At 47.6% G+C, this 18,915-nt stretch overlaps 1 protein-coding gene across 1 annotated transcript in view; it reads left to right on the top strand.

Annotated features, from left to right (window-relative positions):
• Nucleotides 1–18,915, top strand: part of LOC137322210 (dynein axonemal heavy chain 8-like) — a 1,468,904-nt gene that overhangs the window by 1,131,465 nt on the left and 318,524 nt on the right. The window contains exons 63-64 of the mRNA XM_067985326.1: nucleotides 7,516–7,646; nucleotides 9,589–9,742. Of these exons, the coding sequence (XP_067841427.1) occupies nucleotides 7,516–7,646; nucleotides 9,589–9,742 (285 nt within the window). The remainder of the gene's footprint in view (nucleotides 1–7,515; nucleotides 7,647–9,588; nucleotides 9,743–18,915) is intronic.

Raw genomic sequence — 18,915 nt, 5'->3', positions numbered from 1 at the left:
CACCTCGTGGCAGTGAAATTTACAAATCGATTGACTTTCTATGCTCCTAGCTCTTTTCAGTCTCGTTCGGACGATCTTTGCAACATCTTGCAATGCACCGCTGCATCAAGTTGGTTACTGATGCCGTGTTCTCAATGGATCCAGCAGTTCAATATGAGAGGGGAATTGGATTTTTAAAGTGGCAGAACTCTCCAATTACGAAGCGCTGTGTATCCAAATGTGCACCATTCATTGATACACTATCCTACAGAAACAGGAATGGGATTACTGTATGAACGTGCAGCTGGTTTGTGACCATAGGCACTAGATAATGCCTGACAATGTGTAGTATCCTGACAGCTGCCACAACGTGTTTACCTTGAGACAGTCATCAGTGCCAGCTCCATTTACAGACTAGGGGTAAGCCTGAGGATGGTTTTCAGGGGATAAAGAATACTCATTGCAACCATGGTATATGATACCTGCGAGGATCCCCTGTACTGAATCCGAAGAAAAGTATAATTAAAACAACACGACCACGAGGGGCATTATAGAGCATACAATCATAATCCTGAAGGCTCGCTTCAGTTGTTTGGACAGATCTGGTGGGGTGTTACTGTATAAATTTACAATACAAATAGTATAAACAGTTGTTCAAGAACAAGTGAAAGGGGAAAGCGTAAAGCAGCAGAAAGAAAGTGTACTTTAGACACTACAGATAAAGTGAAAACTAGAAGGTGTAAGGCGATTAACCCAGCATCAAAGCTGAAGGTCAGGCTAGGGTGTGTGGCCCAACTAAGAGTTCTATATACAAATGCAAGGAGTGTAAGGAATAAATTAAATGAACTACAGGTTCAAATTCAAATTGGAGGGTATGACATGATAGCTATTACTGAGACATGGCTGCAGGATGGTCAGGATTGGGAACGAAATATACCGGGTTATAAGGTATACAGGAGAGACAGGGAAAATGGAAGAGGGGGAGGAGTAGCCTTAATGATTAGAGATGAAATCACTTCAATGATAAAGGAGGATATAACGAGAGGTAAGCAGCCAACAGAGACCTTATGGGTTGAATTGAGAAATAGGAAAGGATCTAAGACTATAGTGGGAATTCTTTATAGGACCCCTGGCAGCAGCTCTGAAGTGCTTGATTGTATAAATGCAGAGATTAGACAAGCATGTAAGAAAGGCATAATGGTCTTAATGGGGGACTTTAACCTTCACGTAGATTGGGAAAAGCAGACTAGCAACTGTCAGAAAGGTAGTGAATTTCTTGAGTGTGTCCAGGATAATTTTCGACAGCAGCACGCCCTGGAGGCAACAAGGGGGCAAGCCATACTGGATTTAGTAACGAGTAATGAACCAGATTTAGTTAACAGCTTAACTGTATGTGAACATCTATCCAATAGCGATCATAACATGATCGAGTTCAATGTAGTGTTTGAAATGGAAAAAAGTGAGTTAGCTGCTAAGATTCTAGACTTGGGTAAGGCCGACTTCAATGGGATGAGACAGAGACTGTCCACAGTAAACTGGGCAAATCTGTTAATGGGTAAAACGACTGATGATCAGTGGGAAATGTTCAAAGAAACATTTGACGTGATACAGAACCGGTTTATACCCGAGGGGCAAGAACTCTACTTGCCAAAAAAAACAGCCATGGACAACTAAAGAGGTAAGGGACAGTATAAGACGTAAGGAAAGGGCATATAAAAAGGCAAAAAATGGCACACATCCTGGCGAATGGGAAAGATACAAAGATCAACAAAGGGTCACAAAACAGATAATAAGAGCTACAAAAAGAGAGTATGAAAAGAAACTTGCAAGGGATATCAAAACCAATACGAAGAACTTTTATAGTTATATTAGGAAAAAGAGGGTGGTCAGGAGCAGTGTTGGCTCCTTAAAAACTCAAAGTGGGGAAATTGTCATTGACAATGGGGAAATGGTGGACATGTTGAACGATTACTTTGCATCAGTATTTACAGTAGAAAAAGAGGATAGCATGCCGGAGATCCCAAGAAAACTAATATTGAATCGGGGACAGGGACTCAATAAAATTAACATAAGTAAAGCAACAGTAATGAAGAAAATAATAGCACTAAAGAGTGTCAAATCCCCAGGACCAGATGGTTACCATCCCAGGGTTTTAAAGGAAGTAGGTGAGCACATTGCAGATGCCCTAACTATAATCTTTCAAAGTTCTCTAGATTCAGGAACTGTCCCTCGAGATTGGAAAATTGCACATATCACTCCGCTTTTTAAGAAAGGAGAGAGAGGGAACCCGGGGAATTATAGACCAGTTAGCCTAACAGCTGTTGTGGGGAAAATGCTGGAGTCTATAATTAAAGATGGGGTGACTGAACACCAAGAATTTTCAGTTAATCAGAGAGAGCCAGCATGGATTTGTGAAAGGCAGGTCGTGCCTGACAAACCTGATTGAATTTTTTGAAGAGGTGACTAAAGTAGTGGACAGGGGAATGTCAGTGGATGTTATTTATATGGACTTCCAGAAGGCATTTGATAAGGTCCCACATAAGAGATTGTTAGCTAAGATAGAAGCCCATGGAATCGAGGGAAAAGTACGGACTTGGTTAGGAAGTTGGCTGAGTGAAAGGCGACAGAGAGTAGGGATAAGAACATAAGAACATAAGAAATAGGAGCAGGAGTAGGTCAATCGGCCCCTTGAGCCTGCTCCGCCATTCAATAAGATCATGGCTGATATGATCCTAACCTCAAATCTAAATTCATGTCCAATTTCCTGCCCGCTCCCCGTAACCCCTAATTCCCTTTACTTCTAGGAAACTGTCTATTTCTGTTTTAAATTTATTTAATGATGTAGCTTCCACAGCTTCCTGGGGCAGCAAATTCCACAGACCTACCACCCTCTGAGTGAAGAAGTTTCTCCTCATCTCAGTTTTGAAAGAGCAGCCCCTTATTCTAAGATTATGCCCCCTAGTTCTAGTTTCACCCATCCTTGGGAACATCCTTACCGCATCCACCCGATCAAGCCCCTTCACAATCTTATATGTTTCAATAAGATCGCCTCTCATTCTTCTGAACTCCAATGAGTAGAGTCCCAATCTACTCAACCTCTCCTCATATGTCCACCCCCTCATCCCCGGGATTAGCCGAGTGAACCTTCTTTGTACTGCCTCGAGAGCAAGTATGTCTTTTCTTAAGTATGGACACCAAAACTGTATGCAGTATTCCAGGTGCGGTCTCACCAATACCTTATATAACTGCAGCAATACCTCCCTGTTTTTATATTCTATCCCCCTAGCAATAAAAGCCAACATTCCGTTGGCCTTCTTGATCACCTGCTGCACCTGCATACTAATTTTTTGATCTTCTTGCACTAGGACCCCCAGATCCCCTTGTGCTGCAGTACTTTCCAGTTTCTCGCCATTAAGATAATAACTTGCTCTCTGATTTTTCCTGCCAAAGTGCATAACCTCACATTTTCCATTATGGTATTGCATCTGCCAAATCTCCGCCCACTCACCCAGCCTGTCTATATCCCCTTGTCGGTTTTTTATGTCCTCCTCACTCTCTACTTTCCCTCCCATCTTTGTATCATCTGCAAACTTTGATATGTTACACTCGTTCCCCTCCTCCAAATCGTTAATATAGATTGTAAAGAGCTGGGAACCCAGCACCGACCCCTGTGGAACACCACTGGCTACTGGTTGCCAGTCCGAGAATGAACCATTTATCCCAACTCTCTGTTCCCTGTTAGATAACCAATCCTCCACCCATGCCAGAATATTACCCCCAATCCAGTGATTCTTTATCTTGAGCAATAATCTTTTATGTGGCACCTTGTTGAATGCCTTCTGGAAGTCTAAATACACTACGTCCAGTGGTTCCCCTTTATCCACCCTGTACGTTATGTCCTCAAAGAACTCAAGGAAATTTGTCAGACATGACTTCCCCTTCATAAAGCCATGCTGACTTTATCCTATTAAATTATGTTTATCCAAATGTTCCGCTACTGTCTCCTTAATAATGGATTCCAAAATTTTACCCACCACAGATGTTAGGCTAACTGGTCTATTATTTCCAGCCTTCTGCCTACTACCCTTTTTAAATAAGGGTGTTACATTAGCAGTTTTCCAATCTGCTGGGTCCTTTGCTGAGTCCAGAGAATTTTGGAAAATTATTACCAAAGCAGCCACAATCCCTACTGCCACTTCCCTCAAGACCCTAGGATGTAAGCCATCAGGTCCAGGGGATTTATCCGCCTTGAGTCCCATTAATTTACTGAGTACCAATTCCTTAGTGATTTTAATCATATTTAGCTCCTCCCCCACTAGAGCCCCCTGTTTGTCCAGTGCTGGGATATTCTTAGTGTCCTCTACCGTAAAGACTGAAACAAAATATTTGTTCAGCATTTTTGCCATCTCCATGTTTCCCACCATTAATTTCCCGGTCTCATCCTCTAAGGGACCTATGTTTGCCTTAGCCACCCTTTTTCTTTTTATATAACTGTGGAAACTCTTGCTATCTGTTTTTATATTTTTTGCTAATTTATTTTCATAATCTATCTTCCCTTTCTTAATCAATCCTTTCGTTACTTTTTGCTGTCTTTTGAAGACTTCCCAATCTTCTATACTCCCACTAAGTTTGGCTACCTTATATATCCTTGTTTTTAGTCGGATACTGTCCTTAATTTCTTTACTTAGCCACTGATGGCTGTCATTTCTTTTACACCCTTTTTTCCTCAGTGGAATATATTTTTTTGAAAGTTGTAAAATAACTCCTTAAATGAACACCACTGCTCATGTACCGTCTTACCCTTTAATCTATTTTCCCAGTCCACTTTAATCAATTCCGCTCTCATAGTCTCCTTTATTCAAGCTCAGTACGCTTGTTTGAGAACCAACCTTCTCACCCTCTAATTGGATATGGAATGTAACCATGTTATGGTCACTCATTCCCAGGGGATCCTTAACTAGGACATTATTAATTAATCCTGGCTCATTACACAGGACCAGATCCAAGGTTGCTTGCCCCCTTGTAGGATCAGTTACATACTGCTCAAGAAATCCATCCCGAATACACTCAATAAACTCTTCCTCAAGGCTGCCCTGCCCAATTTGATTTGTCCAGTTGATATGATAGTTAAAATCCCCCATAATTATAGCTGTTCCCTTATTACATGCCCAGACTATTTCCTGATTAATACTTCTTCCAGCAGAGTTGCAACTATTTGGAGGCCTATATACTACGCCCACTCGTGTTTTTTTCTCCTTATTATTCCTTATCTCTACCCAAACTGTTTCATTATCCTGATCCTTTGTCCCAATATCATTTCTCTGTATTTCAGTGATTCCTTCCTTTATTAACATAGCCACCCCACCTCCCCTTCCTTCCTGCCTGTCCTTCCTGATTGTTAAATACCCTGGCATATTTAATTCCCAGTCGTTGTCACCCTGCAGCCATGTTTCTGTAATGGCCACAAGATCATACCCATACGTAGTTATTTGTGCTGTTAACTCATCCATTTTGTTACGAATGCTACATGCATTCAGATAAAGAACTTTCAAATATGTTTTGTGACACTTAGTTCCTGCTTTTTCCTTTTTTAACACTTTACCTTTTACTCCATACCTTCTGTCCCTTCCTGACACGCTTTCCTCTGTCTCCCTGCTCAGGTTCCTAACCCCCTGCCACAGCTTTGATGCTGGGTTAATTGCCTTACGCCTTCTCATTTTTATTTTATCTGTCGTGCTGAAAGTGCACTTTCTTTCCGCTGCTCTACACTTTTCCCTTTCACTTGTTCTTGAACAACTGTTTGTACTATTTGTATTGTAGATTTCCCCTGGGTCTTCCCCTCTCTTGCTGCTCTCAACTTTATTCCCTTCTGACTCCCCGCTCAGGTTCCCATCCCCCTGCCACTCTAGCTTAAACCTTCTCCAACAGCACTAGCAAACACCCCCGCGAGGACATTGGTCCCGGTCCTTCTTGGGTGTAATCCGTCCCACTTGTACAGGTCCCACCTTCCCCGGAATCGGTCCCAATGTCCCAGGAATCTAAATCCCTCCCTCCTACACCATCCCTGCAGCCACGCATTCATCTTGTCTATTCTCCTGTTCCTATACTCACTAGCACGTGGCACCGGTAGTAATCCTGAGATCACTACCTTTGAAGTCCTGCTTTTTAATTTATCTCCTAACTCCTTAAATTCACCTTGCAGGACCTCATCCCCTTTTTTTACCTATGTCGTTGGTACCAATATGGACCACGACTACTGGCTGTTCACCCTCCCCCTTCAGAATGCCCTGCAGCCGCTCCGTCACATCCTTGACCCTAGCACCAGGGAGGCAACATACCATCCTGGAGTCACGTTTGCGGCCGCAGAAACGCCTATCTGTTCCCCTTACAATCGAATCCCCTATCACTATAGCCCTGCCACTCTGGGACAACATGGAGAGGCAGTATAATCTAAATGGTACTATTTTGAGGGGGTGCAAGAGCAGAGGAACCTTGTGATGCATATTCACAAATGTTTGAAGGTGGCAGGGCAAGTTGATAAGGTGTTTAATAAAGTGCATGGGATACTTGGCTTTGTAAATAGGGGCATTGAATACAAAAACAAGGAAGACATGCTAAACCTTTACAAAACACTGGTTAGGCCTCAGCTGGAGTATTGTGTACAATTCGCGGCACCACAGGAATGACATCAAGACATTGGAGAGAGTACAGAAGAGGTTTACCAGGATGATACCAGGGATGAGGGACTTCCGTTACGAGGTGAGATTGGAGAAGCTGGGATTGTTCTCTTCACAACAGAGATGGTTAAGGGGAGACCTAATAGAGGTATTCAAAATTATGAAGGGTTTTCATGGAGCAAGCAGGGAGAAACTGTTTCCACTGGCAAGTGGTTCGGCAACCACAGGTCATAGATTTAAAATAATTGGCAAAAGAACTAGATAGGAAATAAGCAGAATTTTTTTCACAGTGATGGTTGTTAACATCTGGAACACACTACCTGAAAGGGAGGTGGAACCAGATTCCATAGGAACTTTCAAAAGGCAATTAGACATGTACTTGAAGAGGACTAATTTACAGGGTTATGGGGAAAAAGCTGGGGTGTGGGACTAAATTGGATAACTATTTCAAAGAGCCGGCACAAACAATATCGCGAATGCTCTCCTGTTATGGAGTTAGAGTTCGTAGATTGGCTGGAGCATCCCCTGTTGTCTGTTTCTCTGGGGCATTGTGTGCCGTCTTCTTTTGAAAGATAAATGCAGACACTGTGAGAGGCATGTTAATCGATGCAAATGTTGGACTACAGAGATGCCAACATGCCTGTTGGCGCAGTGGCCAACAAATAGGTACTTCAGCTCGGGGTTAGTGCTTCATCAGCAAAACCTTAACTACAACTTATCCTGTGTTAAGTAAATTATGGAATTGTTTTCATTGTTATGCTTTTACACTGAAAGGAAAATGATAACCATTGACCAGTTATACTACTTCTTTGACAAAGAAAAATTGTACCTCTGACAGCAAGGAAAAATTCTTTTGCAGATATCTCGTATAATCCGTACAGATTGTGGAAATGCTTTGCTGGTCGGAGTCGGCGGTTCTGGAAAACAAAGCTTTACAAAGCTGGCATCCTTCATTGCTGGATATAAAATCTTTCAGATCACTTTAACCAGGTAGGTGGAAAATTTGCAGTAATTTTATAATTATTAATGAAAATCTAAACTTCAACTTTCAACACCTTTCACAGACCAGACTGCATCAATGTTCCTGGTAAATCATATAGTGGACAATGGTCCTTCGTTACATTTATGTGCATGGTACCATTCAGATTTCCTGCTTTTTGTACTCACCTGGCCTAGAAATTGATTAGCGTGGGAAAACATGCGCAGGGGTTGTGGCACGCGTTAACCCATGCCAGTTGAGAGCAATGCAGGTGTAAGGAAACCTCTTAAATTCAATTAAATGGTTCCTTGTGGTTCAGGATGTCCAAATGCAAGTTTATTACTCAGACAATAGTATCATAACTATTATGGTTATACAATAAACTCATACAACCTGGTTTCCTGCAGACCCAAGGTGATCGGGCTTGGCTTCCGTAGGTTGGACTTCTGACTGTCCTGTCAGCTAATGCCAAAAAGCCCGCTACTTGTTCTTATATCTCCTCTATACATGTCCAAAACCTTTCCCTTCAACGTGAGTCATCTCACATGATGCCCAGAATGTATATTGAAGTGAGGTTTCTCCAGACCTCGATATAATGGCCATGTTGATAGTTTAATTGCTAATCAGTTTAACCTGATGTCTCCTGCCTGGCAATACAAAGGGATAGCAGATGCCCTGGGCATCCAGTTAGATAATGTGATGACTGGCTGGCCTCCATTGTTCCAGCTAACCTGATATTAACACATATCCTTATCTGATAATCACATCAAGATGCGATTAACTTTGAGGGAACGTAAAGCAAATTCTAACAGCAGGCAGGAAATCCATGCTCTCTCCTCCTCCTTCTCTGTCAATAGGGAAGGAGATGCAAGTGTTTCTCATGGTGTCTAGAACCTTGGTGACCCCCTTAATACATCGGTGTACTGTGATCTGTGAGATGTTGCTGATGTCCACCTGTTGCAGCCTGAAAGGAGCCCATTGTATAAAAGTTGAGAGCCGCCGTGACAGCCACAGGCAGTGTCGTCCACTGCCTAATTTGAGGCTAAAGTTGTGGCTGCAGCAGCTGACGTAGCTCGGTTGCAACCTCGTTGGTAAAGCGAAGGCAACTCATACCTTGCTGCTCAGTGAAGTTGAGGTAGGAGAAGTGCTCCCTGAAGACCCTCTGTGGATATGGCCTCCTGCTGAGTGCCTTGCTGCTCCTCCTTCCTCTTCTGGCAGCTTGTGCTGCTCTGTGATGTTTTCCTTCATGTTCCTAGTCATGCTTTGTTCTCAGAGACTGCCCTAACACGCTACCCATGGCTGGAGCCAGATAATTTGTGAAAGAGACAACAGGAATGCAGTTGCAGCCAGACCTCTCTCTTCCAGACGAATTGAACTTTAACCAGTGCTAGAATTCAGCAAAAAATGCAGAGAAGTCAAGCAGTAGCCAAAAATAGTGAACCAGAAACTTACCTGTAAATCCTGTGTGATCCCTTTAATACTACTGGTGAGAGGGCCTTCATGCTGGTTAGTGTCACGTTGTGTTGAGTGAGGTCAGCACGTGGCTACTAATCACTGGGGCCTTCCAAAATGGCAATCATGTTCTGCAAACAGCATTGCACACTCACCCAGGTGATTATCTCCCTCCTTTGCATCTTGCCGGCGTGCTATATTCCCATGAGTGTTCCCTCCTACACCAAGATGGCGCGCTGCGCACTTCCCATCGGAAGTGTGCATGTGCATCTTGGACGCCATTTTGGGTCTTGGGTGGCTGCGTAGCACCTGAAAAATGGACGTTACATGGCCCAATTTCGAAGACAATAACTTTATGATTCTAAAAGCATTATAGAAAGAAAAGTTTTTTTTTGTGTTTTCACTTTGCGCTGAATCACCTTGGGATGTTTTTCTAAGTTCAAGGTGCCACACAAATGCAAGTTGTTGTTGTAATATGTGTCTTTTTATTGCTTCTTTCAGAGCATATAATGTCAACAATCTGATGGATGACTTGAAGCTGCTGTACAGGATAGCTGGAGCAGAGGGGAAGGGAATCACTTTCATATTCACTGATAATGAAATAAAGGAAGAGTCCTTTCTCGAGTATCTCAACAATGTGCTGTCTTCTGGAGAGGTACCTAGTCACCTAGATTTTGTATAGCCACATCCCTGTCCTTTGTAATTCTTCTACATCTGTCTCCTAATTCAATATCCATCAACCATTTGTAGTAATTCATCTCCATGAGTATTTGTTGTCATCTCTGGCTCTATGCTGCAGTTTCAGTCATCAGTTTTTATTATCTCATCCATCAGGTAGATTTAAATATTCTGGATGTAACATTTGAACTTATACATTGAAATATTAACAAGCTGGAATACAAAAGGGAAACTATTCCCCTGTCCTGAATCCCAGGATCAGACGATTTTATATCATCGTTGTCAGGTTACGAGTACAGATCCCAAGTGCGACTGCTTGTTGCTAGGGAGGGGAGGAAAATTTGGCCGGAGGCAAAGTATTGACCAAGCTGCAGAATTCAAATCCTGCAACATGAAAGGGGCGGCTTTACTCGAAGGCCAAAACTTTACCACAGAGTCTGAGGTGTATATGCAAAGGGCTGCTGCTGTGAGGTGCATTGCAAATTTGACTGTCATGGACTTGGAGGTGCTTCTGAGCCAGAACTATGGCAGATGGAACTCAATACGGAGAAGCATGCAGTCATCCACCTGGATCTGAGAAAGATTAATCATAATCTCTTCCAAATGGTGAGAGACTTGGAGCTGTGCAGGAGCAAAGGTATTTAGGAATCCATGTGCACAGATCATTAGAAGCTAATGCAGAGGTACAAAAAGTAGTCAAAAAGGCTAGAATCATAGAATCATAGAATCATAGAAGTTACAACATGGAAACAGGCCCTTCGGCCCAACATGTCCATGTCGCCCAGTTTATACCACTAAGCTAGTCCCAATTGCCTGCACTTGGCCCATATCCCTCTATACCCATCTTATCCATGTAACTGTCCAAATGCTTTTTAAAAGACAAAATTGTACCCGCCTCTACTACTGCCTCTGGCAGCTCGTTCCAGACACTCACCACCCTTTGAGTGAAAAAATTGCCCCTCTGGACCCTTTTGTATCTCTCCCCTCTCACCTTAAATCTATGCCCCCTCGTTATAGACTCCCCTACCTTTGGGAAAAGATTTTGACCATCTACCTTATCTATGCCCCTCATTATTTTATAGACTTCTATAAGATCACCCCTTAACCTCCTCCTCTCCAGGGAAAAAAGTCCCAGTCTGTCTAACCTCTCCCTATAAGTCAAACCATCAAGTCCCGGTAGCATCCTAGTAAATCTTTTCTGCACTCTTTCTAGTTTAATAATATCCTTTCTATAATAGGGTGACCAGAACTGTACACAGTACTCCAAGTGTGGCCTCACCAATGCCCTGTACAACTTCAACAAGACATCCCAACTCCTGCATTCAATGTTCTGACCAATGAAACCAAGCATGCCGAATGCCTTCTTCACCACCCTATCCACCTGTGACCCCACTTTCAAGGAGCTATGAACCGATACTCCTCGATCTCTTTGTTCGATAACTCTCCCCAACGCCCAACCATTAACGGAGTAGGTCCTGGCCCGATTCGATCTACCAAAATGCATCACCTCACATTTATCTAAATTAAACTCCATCTGCCATTCATCGGCCCACTGGCCCAATTTATCAAGATCCCGTTGCAATCCTAGATAACCTTCTTCACTGTCCACAATGCCACCAATCTTGGTGTCATCTGCAAACTTGCTAACCATGCCTCCTAAATTCTCATCCAAATCATTAATATAAATAACAAATAACAGCGGACCCAGCACCGATCCCTGAGGCACACCGCTGGACACAGGCATCCAGTTTGAAAAACAACCCTCTACAACCACCCTCTGTCTTCTGTCGTCAAGCCAATTTTGTATCCAATTGGCTACCTCACCTTGGATCCCATGAGATTTAACCTTATGTAACAACCTACCATGCGGTACCTAGTCAAAGGCTTTGCTGAAGTCCATGTAGACCACGTCTACTGCACAGCCCTCATCTATCTTCTTGGTTACCCCTTCAAAAAACTCAATCAAATTCGTGAGACATGATTTTCCTCTCACAAAACCATGCTGACTGTTCCTAATGAGTCCCTGCCTCTCCAAATGCCTGTAGATCCTGTCCCTCAGAATACCCTCTAACAACTTACCCACTACAGATGTCAGGCTCACCGGTCTGTAGTTCCCAGGCTTTTCCCTGCCGCCCTTCTTAAACAAAGGCACAACATTTGCTACCCTCCAATCTTCAGGCACCTCACCTGTAGCGGTGGATGATTCAAATATCTCTGCTAGGGGACCCGCAATTTCCTCCCTGACCTCCCATAACGTCCTGGGATACATTTCATCAGGTCCCGGAGATTTATCTACCTTGATGCGCGTTAAGACTTCCAGCACCTCCCTCTCTGTAATATGTACACTCCTCAAGACATCACTATTTATTTCCCCAAGTTCCTTAACATCCATGCCTTTCTCAACCGTAAATACCGATGTGAAATATTCATTCAGGATCTCACCCATCTCTTGTGGTTCCGCACATAGATGACCTTGTTGATCCTGAAGAGGCCCTACTCTCTCCCTAGTTACTCTTTTGCCCTTTATGTATTTGTAGAAGCTCTTTGGATTCTCCTTTGCCTTATCTGCCAAAGCAATCTCATGTCCCCTTTTTGCCCTCCTGATTTCTCTCTTAACTCTACTCCGGCAATCTCTATACTCTTCAAGGGATCCACTTGATCCCAGCTGCCTATGCATGTCATATGCCTCCTTCTTCTTTTTGACTAGTGCCTCAATCTCCCAAGTCATCCAAGGTTCCCGACTTCTATCAGCCTTGTCCTTCACTTTATAAGGAATGTGCTTACCCTGAACCCTGGTTAACACACTTTTGAAAGCCTCCCACTTACCAGACGTCCCTTTGCCTGCCAACAGACTCTCCCAATCAACTTCTGAAAGTTCCTGTCTAATACCATCAAAATTGGCCTTTCCCCAATTTAGAATTTTAACTTTTGGGCCAGACCTATCCTTCTCTATAGCTATCTTAAAACTAATGGAATTATGATCACTGGTCCCAAAGTGATCCCTCACTAACACTTCTGTCACCTGCCCTTCCTTATTTCCCAAGAGGAGGTCAAGTTTTGCCCCCTCTCTAGTCAGGCCATCCACATACTGAATGAGAAATTCCTCCTGAATACACTCAACAAATTTCTCTCCATCCAAGCCCCTAATGCTATGGTTGTCCCAGTTGGGAAAGTTAAAGTCCCCTACTATTACCACCCTATTTTTCTTGCAGCTGTCTGTAATCTCCTTACATATTTGCTCCTCAATTTCCCGTTGACTATTTGGGGGTCTGTTGTACAATCCTATCAAAGTGATCTCTCCCTTCTTATTTTTCAGTTCTACCCATATAGACTCAGTGGGCGAACCCTCGGATATATCCCCTCTCACTACTGCCGTGATGTTCTCCCTAATCAAGAACGCAACTCCCCCTCCTCTCTTACCTCCTGCTCTATCTTTCCTGTAGCATCTGTACCCTGGAACATTGAGCTGCCAGTCCTGCCCCTCCCTTAGCCATGTTTCAGTAATAGCTATAACATCTCAGTCCCATGTACCCATCCATGCCCTGAGTTCATCTGCCTTGCCCATCAGACTTCTTGCATTGAAATAAATGCAGTTTAATCTAGACTTCCCTTGGTCTTTGCCCTGCTTTCTCAGACCATCTGTCCGGTCATGTTCTGTACACTCTCCCTTACTGCCTTTTGTTTCTGTCACCACTTTATTTCCCACTGACTTCCTGCATCGGTTCCCATCCCCCTGCCATATTAGTTTAAACCCTCCCCAACAGCACTAGCAAACACTCCCCCTAGGACATTGGTTCCAGTCCTGCCCAGATGCAGACCGTCCAATTTGTACTGGTCACACCTCCCCCAGAACCGGTTCCAATGTCCCAGGAATTTGAATCCCTCCCTCTTGCACCATCTCTCAAGCCACATATTCATCCTAGCTATCCTGTCATTCCTACTCTGACTAGCCCATGGCACTGGTAGCAATCCTGAGATTACTACCCTTGAGGTCCTACTCTTTAGTTTAACTCCTAACTCCCTAAATTCAGCTTGTAGGACCTCATCCTGTTTTTTACCTATATCGTTGGTGCCCATATGCACCACGACAACTGACTGTTCACCCTCCCCCTCCAGAATGTCCTGCAGCCGCTCCGAGACATCCCTGACCCTTGCACCAGGGAGGCAACATACCATCCTGGAGTCTCGGTTGCGTCCGCAGAAACGCCTGTCTATTCCCCTTACAATCGAGTCCCCTATCACTATAGCTCTGCCACTCTTTTTCCTGCCCTCCTGTGCAGCAGAGCCAGCCACGGTGCCATGAACCTGGTCACTGCCACCTTCCCCTGGTGAGCCTTCTCCCCCAACAGTATCCAAAACGGTATACCTGTTTTGGAGGGAGATGACCGCAGGGGACCCCTGCACTGCCTTCCTACTCTTCCTCTGTCTGTTGGTCACCCATTCACTATCTCCCTCAGTAATTTTTATCTGCGGTGTGACCAACTCACTGAACGTGCTATCCACGACTTTCTCAGCATCGCGGATGCTCCAAAGTGAGTCCATCCGCAGCTCCAGAGCCGTCAAGCGGTCAAACAACAGCTGCAGCTGGACACACTTCCCGCAGGTGAAGGAATCAGGGATACAGGAAGGATCTCTGAATTCCCACATCCCACAAGAGGAACATGACACGGCTGTGGGATCTCCTGCCATGACTTAACCCTTAAGTTAGCTTAACAACAACTACAATGTCAAGAGAAAAAAAAGGAAAGAAAAACTACTCACCACTCCCTTTACGGAGTTTACTCCTTTAAATTGTTCTTAATTTCGAGAATGTTAACTACACTAGGGACCTTGATTCACTAAAAAATAAACGCTACTTCCGATAAGACCTGCAGACCTTCCCTTTCTTTTTACTTTAGTTACTGTAGATAAGTAGAAATACTCACCTGAACCTGCTCACCAATCAGGTGCTTCCCCTGTGCCGCGTCCCGATCTGATTCCTGACGTCACTTCGAACTCGGACGCTCCCACCGCTCGGCTCGGCTCCTCTCAGCTGTTCTCAGCGCTCTGAAATCCCGCCTTTTATCGGACGCTCCCTCCGCTCGGCTCGGCTCCTCTCAGCTGTTCTCAGCGCTCTGAAATCCCGCCTTTTATGGGACGCTCCCACCGCTCGGCTCGGCTCCTCTCAGCTGTTCTCAGCGCTCTGAAATCCCGACTTTTATCGGAAGCTCCCACCGCTCGGCTCGGCTCCTCTCAGCTGTTCTCAGCGCTCTGAAATCCCGCCTTTTATCGGACGCTCCCTCCGCTCGGCTCGGCTCCTCTCAGCTGTTCTCAGCGCTCTGAAATCCCGCCATTTATCAGACGCTCCCACCGCTCGACTCGGCTGCTCTCAGCTGTTCCCAGCGCTCTGAAATCCCGCCTTTTATCGGACGCACCCTCCGCTCGGGCGGCTCCTCTCAGCTGTTCTCAGCGCTCTGAAATCCCGCCTTTTATCGGACGCTCCCTCCGCTCGGCTCGGCTCCTCTCAGCTGTTCTCAGCGCTCTGATATCCCGCCTTTTATGGGACACTCCCACCGCTCGGCTCGGCTCCTCTCAGCTGTTCTCAGCGCTCTGAAATCCCGACTTTTATCGGTCGCTCCCACCGCTCGGGTCGGCTCCTCTCAGCTGTTCTCAGCGCTCTGAAATCCCGCCTTTTATCGGACGCTCCCTCCGCTCGGCTCGGCTCCTCTCAGCTGTTCTCAGCGCTCTGAAATCCCGCCTTTTATCGGACGCTCCCTCCCCTCGGCTCGGCTCCTCTCAGCTGTTCTCAGCGCTCTGAAATCCCGCCTTTTATAGGACGCTCCCTCCGCTCGGCTCGGCTCCTCTCAGCTGTTCTCAGCGCTCTGAAATCCCGCCTTTTATCGGACGCTCCCACCGCTCGGCTCGGCTCCTCTCAGCTGTTCTCAGCGCTCTGAAATCCCGCCTTTGATCAGATGCTCCCTCCGCTCGGCTCGGCTCCTCTCAGCTGTTCTCAGCGCTCTGAAATCCCGCCTTTTATCGGACGCTCCCACCGCTCGGCAAGGCTCCTCTCAGCTGTTCTCAGCGCTCTGAAATCCCGACTTTTATCGGACGCTCCCACCGCTCGGCTCGGCTCCTCTCAGCTGTTCTCAGCGCTCTGAAATCCCGCCTTTTATCGGACGCTCCCTCCGCTCGGCTCGGCTCCTCTCAGCTGTTCTCAGCGCTCTGAAATCCCGCCTTTGATCAGATGCTCCCTCCGCTCGTCTCGGCTCCTCTCAGCTGTTCTCAGCGCTCTGAAATCCCGCCTTTTATCAGACGCTCCCACCGCTCGGGTCGGCTCCTCTCAGCTGTTCTCAGCGCTCTGAAATCCCGCCTTTTATCGGACGCTCCCTCCGCTCGGCTCGGCTCCTCTCAGCTGTTCTCAGCGCTCTGAAATCCCGCCTTTTATCAGACGCTCCCACCGCTCGGGTCGGCTCCTCTCAGCTGTTCTCAGCGCTCTGAAATCCCACCATTTCTCAGACGCTCCCACCGCTCGACTCGGCTCCTCTCAGCTGTTCTCAGCGCTCTGAAATCCCGCCTTTTATCGGACGCTCCCTCCGCTCGGCTCGGCTCCTCTCAGCTGTTCGCAGCGCTCTGAAATCCCGCCTTTTATCGGACGCTCCCTCCGCTCGGCTCGGCTCCTCTCAGCTGTTCTCAGCGCTCTGAAATCCCGCCTTTTATCGGACGCTCCCTCCGCTCGGCTCGGCTCCTCTCAGCTGTTCTCAGCGCTCTGAAATCCCGCCTTTTATGGGACGCTCCCACCGCTCGGCTCGGCTCCTCTCAGCTGTTGTCAGCGCTCTGAAATCCCGCCTTTTATCAGACGCTCCCTCAGCTCGGCTCGGCTCCTCTCAGCTGTTCTCAGCGCTCTGAAATCCCGCCTTTTATCGGACGCTCCCTCCGCTCGGCTCCTCTCAGCTGTTCTCAGCGCTCTGAAATCCCGCCTTTTTTGGGACGCTCCCTCCGCTCGGCTCGGCTCCTCTCAGCTGTTCTCAGCGCTCTGAAATCCCGCCTTTTATGGGACGCTCCCACCGCTCGGCTCGGCTCCTCTCAGCTGTTCTCAGCGCTCTGAAATCCCGCCTTTTATCGGACGCTCCCACCGCTCGACTCGGCTCCTCTCAGCTGTTCTCAGCGCTCTGAAATCCCGACTTTTATCGGACGCTCCCTCCGCTCGGCTCGGCTCCTCTCAGCTGTTCTCAGCGCTCTGAAATCCCGCCTTTTATCGGACGCTCCCACCGCTCGGCTCGGCTCCTCTCAGCTGTTCTCAGCGCTCTGAAATCCCGCCTTTTATCGGACGCTCCCTCCGCTCGGCTCGGCTCCTTTCAGCTGTTCGCAGCGCTCTGAAATCCCGCCTTTTATCGGACGCTCCCTCCGCTCGGCTCGGCTCCTCTCAGCTGTTCTCAGCGCTCTGAAATCCCGCCTTTTATCGGACGCTCCCTCCGCTCGGCTCGGCTCCTCTCAGCTGTTCTCAGCGCTCTGAAATCCCGCCTTTTATGGGACGCTACCACCGCTCGGCTCGGCTCCTCTCAGCTGTTGTCAGCGCTCTGAAATCCCGCCTTTTATCAGACGCTCCCTCAGCTCGGCTCGGCTCCTCTCAGCTGTTCTCAGCGCTCTGAAATCCCGCCTTTTATCGGACGCTCCCTCCGCTCGGCTCCTCTCAGCTGTTCTCAGCGCTCTGAAATCCCGCCTTTTTTGGGACGCTCCCTCCGCTCGGCTCGGCTCCTCTCAGCTGTTCTCAGCGCTCTGATATCCCGCCTTTTATGGGACACTCCCACCGCTCGGCTCGGCTCCTCTCAGCTGTTCTCAGCGCTCTGAAATCCCGACTTTTATCGGTCGCTCCCACCGCTCGGGTCGGCTCCTCTCAGCTGTTCTCAGCGCTCTGAAATCCCGCCTTTTATCGGACGCTCCCTCCGCTCGGCTCGGCTCCTCTCAGCTGTTCTCAGCGCTCTGAAATCCCGCCTTTTATCGGACGCTCCCTCCGCTCGGCTCGGCTCCTCTCAGCTGTTCTCAGCGCTCTGAAATCCCGCCTTTTATAGGACGCTCCCTCCGCTCGGCTCGGCTCCTCTCAGCTGTTCTCAGCGCTCTGAAATCCCGCCTTTTATCGGACGCTCCCACCGCTCGGCTCGGCTCCTCTCAGCTGTTCTCAGCGCTCTGAAATCCCGCCTTTGATCAGATGTCCCTCCGCTCGGCTCGGCTCCTCTCAGCTGTTCTCAGCGCTCTGAAATCCCGCCTTTTATCGGACGCTCCCACCACTCGGCAAGGCTCCTCTCAGCTGTTCTCAGCGCTCTGAAATCCCGACTTTTATCGGACGCTCCCACCGCTCGGCTCGGCTCCTCTCAGCTGTTCTCAGCGCTCTGAAATCCAGCCTTTTATCGGACGCTCCCTCCGCTCGGCTCGGCTCCTCTCAGCTGTTCTCAGCGCTCTGAAATCCCGCCTTTGATCAGATGCTCCCTCCGCTCGTCTCGGCTCCTCTCAGCTGTTCTCAGCGCTCTGAAATCCCGCCTTTTATCAGACGCTCCCACCGCTCGGGTCGGCTCCTCTCAGCTGTTCTCAGCGCTCTGAAATCCCGCCTTTTATCGGACGCTCCCTCCGCTCGGCTCGGCTCCTCTCAGCTGTTCTCAGCGCTCTGAAATCCCGCCTTTTATCAGACGCTCCCACCGCTCGGGTCGGCTCCTCTCAGCTGTTCTCAGCGCTCTGAAATCCCACCATTTCTCAGACGCTCCCACCGCTCGACTCGGCTCCTCTCAGCTGTTCTCAGCGCTCTGAAATCCCGACTTTTATCGGACGCTCCCTCCGCTCGGCTCGGCTCCTCTCAGCTGTTCTCAGCGCTCTGAAATCCCGCCTTTTATCGGACGCTCCCACCGCTCGGCTCGGCTCCTCTCAGCTGTTCTCAGCGCTCTGAAATCCCGCCTTTTATCGGACGCTCCCTCCGCTCGGCTCGGCTCCTCTCAGCTGTTCGCAGCGCTCTGAAATCCCGCCTTTTATCGGACGCTCCCTCCGCTCGGCTCGGCTCCTCTCAGCTGTTCTCAGCGCTCTGAAATCCCGCCTTTTATCGGACGCTCCCTCCGCTCGGCTCGGCTCCTCTCAGCTGTTCTCAGCGCTCTGAAATCCCGCCTTTTATGGGACGCTCCCACCGCT

Source organism: Heptranchias perlo, chromosome 5, assembly GCF_035084215.1.
Source record: "Heptranchias perlo isolate sHepPer1 chromosome 5, sHepPer1.hap1, whole genome shotgun sequence".
NCBI lineage: Eukaryota > Metazoa > Chordata > Chondrichthyes > Hexanchiformes > Hexanchidae > Heptranchias > Heptranchias perlo.
Note: the sequence above shows the minus strand (reverse complement) of the source record. Positions and strands in the feature narration are given on the sequence as shown.